This window comes from Mycetomoellerius zeteki, unplaced genomic scaffold (genome assembly GCF_001594055.1).
Source record: "Mycetomoellerius zeteki isolate Tzet28-1 unplaced genomic scaffold, Tzet1.0 scaffold975, whole genome shotgun sequence".
Lineage (NCBI taxonomy): Eukaryota > Metazoa > Arthropoda > Insecta > Hymenoptera > Formicidae > Mycetomoellerius > Mycetomoellerius zeteki.
In genome coordinates, this window is record NW_017258016.1 from 8,082 (window position 1) to 10,644 (window position 2,563).

A 2,563-nucleotide genomic window follows, 5' to 3' on the forward strand; every position below is an offset into this window, starting at 1 on the left:
ATTCTTATCTGGATTTAATTCTGGTATTTATACTCTCGAGGTGAGGAAGATCATCATGACTAGTTAATAATTGTTATATTCTATGTATGTGAATTTATTAGTTATCTCTGAAGAAGGCTCAAAAATGAGCCGAAACATGTAAGCGCTTTAGTAAAATAAAGAAGTTTCACGCTACGATAGTCGTGTTATTTGCGCAACATCTCCCGCGCTTGACTCCTACTGCCCTTGTTCTTTCATTGTTTTTTGATTTATAAGGAGTCTTAGTTAGGTTGATTTATTATACGTTAAACTATTCAAGAATAAGTTCCGAAAGTTATACGGGCTAATTCGACGTATTTTCGAAGCTACGGGCTCGAAAGTTGGTAGAGACGCACGTGCACGGCAACCGCCGGGCGACGCGGCGGGAACCTTCGCGGCGCTTCGCTCCTTTCTTCGAAAATCTGACCTGGAAAAGGTCGGGCGTATTTTCGAAACAATATATTGAGTTCGTAGTTGTGTCGCACTAAACTAAATGACGCTGTTCAAATGTGAAAGTATATGTAAGTAGCTCTGTGTACGTGATTCCGTGTTGCCGTTTCTCGTGCCAGGGACCAGTTTTTCTGCGATTCTTCGTGCGTGCACATCGTGAGAGAATCATGCAGAGTTATCCGAAAAGTGAAAAATCGAGCAAAAATCGATCTGCAAGGCCGTGTAAACGAAAATTCCACGGAAATCGATTCACGGACAAAGAAAGTGATGACGAGTTGAATACTAATAGTTCGGCAAAAAAATTGTCGACTGCGGATAGCACGAGCGTAATTGTGAATCCACTTCATTGTTATAGGATCATAGAATTTCTCACGGTTTTTAGTGCGCTTACTGAAATTATATTGTGTAGATCATGTAAAAAAAACGTTAAGTTTGAAGAAACCGGACATCGAGGCTTGGGATTTAAAATTGTAGTGTCGTGTATGTGCGGAAAAAGAGAAATAAATTCCGGGCCACTTATAAACACTGGATATGAAATAAACCGACGAATAGTGCTCGTTATGACGCTACTTGGTATTGGTCGAGAAGGCATAAATACATTTTGCGGCCTAATGGACCTGTGTCAAGGATTAGCGAAAACTACGTATGATGGAATAGTAAAACACATTCATACGGCGTCGGTATCTATGTTCGACGCAATGCGTAAAAAAGCCATCATAGAAGAACGGAAAAATAACGAAAAAAAAGGAAGAACCGATACGCACTTGAAAGTTTCCGGCGATGGATCGTGGAAGAAACGGGGTTTCACTTCTTTGTTTGGCGTTACAACCCTCATTGCTTACTATTGCGGCAAAGTAATTGACTTTATAGTAAAAAGTTCATATTGCACTGCATGTACCTTTCAGAAGCCAAAATTAGACAATGAAGAATTTGAAGAATGGTACGAAAATCATAAAGAAACGTGCACTGCTAATCACAAAGGTTCATCTGGAAAGATGGAAGTAGATTCTATTATGGAAATGTTCTCGAGATCCGAGAAAAACTTGGGCGTCAGATACACTAATTACATTGGCGATGGAGATTCGAAGACTTTTGCAGGTATTTTGAAATCAAATCCATACGGTGAAGATTGTCCTGTAGTGAAAAGCGAATGCGTCGACCACATGCAGAAACGTATGGGCACAAGACTTCGTAACATTAGGAAGAAAGAGAAACTTAGCGGCAAAAATCGGAAGCTCTCATAAAAAAGTTAACAATATATTATGGCTTGGCGATTAGGAGAAATGTCAATTCCGTACAAGATATGAAAAATGCAATAATTGCTACGCTCGACCATTATTGCTCTACGAATAAATCGCCGAGGCATGACAATTGTCCGTCGGGTGCCGATAGCTGGTGCGAATGGCGTCAAGCTGAAGTGAAGAATCAATTACGTTCGTATAAGCATCCTGCACAATTAATTGATGAAGGAATTGAAAAGCATATTCGTCCAATCTACGAACAATTGTCAAAAGACGAATTATTGAACAGATGTTTAGGAGGACACACTCAAAATTCAAATGAATCCTTCAATCCAACGGTGTGGCGAATGGCTCCTAAACACTTGCATTCTGGAGTAAAAATAATTGAAATCGCAGCAAACTTGGCTGCAGGCATTTTCAATGAAGGATATTCAGCAGTTTTAATTACGATGCAGATGCTAAACATTAATATCGGTCAGCAATGTAAAATGTTTGCCGATACCGTCGATGCGCAACGGATCTCGAGGGCGAACAAACGTGAAACTGAAAGCAGCAAGGAGGCTCGGACAGCTCGCAGATTGGAACAAATGCAACAAGATGAATTCTACGAAGAAGAAGAGGGGAATCTTTATGGAGCAGGAATCGCTGATTAGTTTTTAACCTATGTAAGTATCCAATAATTTAAGACTTTCTTACTGAAAACTTTGAAACGCGTTTTCTCCAATTTTTATTTTTACGTTTTAACATAATTGGCGAGCACGATAACAATAAGAGCAATCAAAATAAAACAAAGTGTATTCTTTTCACAATAAAATTATCTTCAAGTTAAACTAAAAACATTTGTAAAAAAAATT

General features: G+C 39.0%; 1 protein-coding gene across 1 annotated transcript; it reads left to right on the top strand.

Moving 5' to 3' along the window:
- Window positions 1-1,771: 1,771 nt before the first annotated feature.
- Window positions 1,772-2,362, top strand: LOC108730824 (uncharacterized). The gene has a single exon (XM_018460751.1). The coding sequence runs from the start codon at window positions 1,772-1,774 to the stop codon at window positions 2,360-2,362; it is 591 nt and encodes a 196-aa protein (XP_018316253.1).
- Window positions 2,363-2,563: the final 201 nt, after the last annotated feature.

Excerpts from the sequence above, each read along its gene's own strand:
- LOC108730824 (XM_018460751.1), top strand. The coding sequence starts at position 1,772 with ATGAAAAATGCAATAATTGCTACGCTCGACCATTATTGCTCTACGAAT.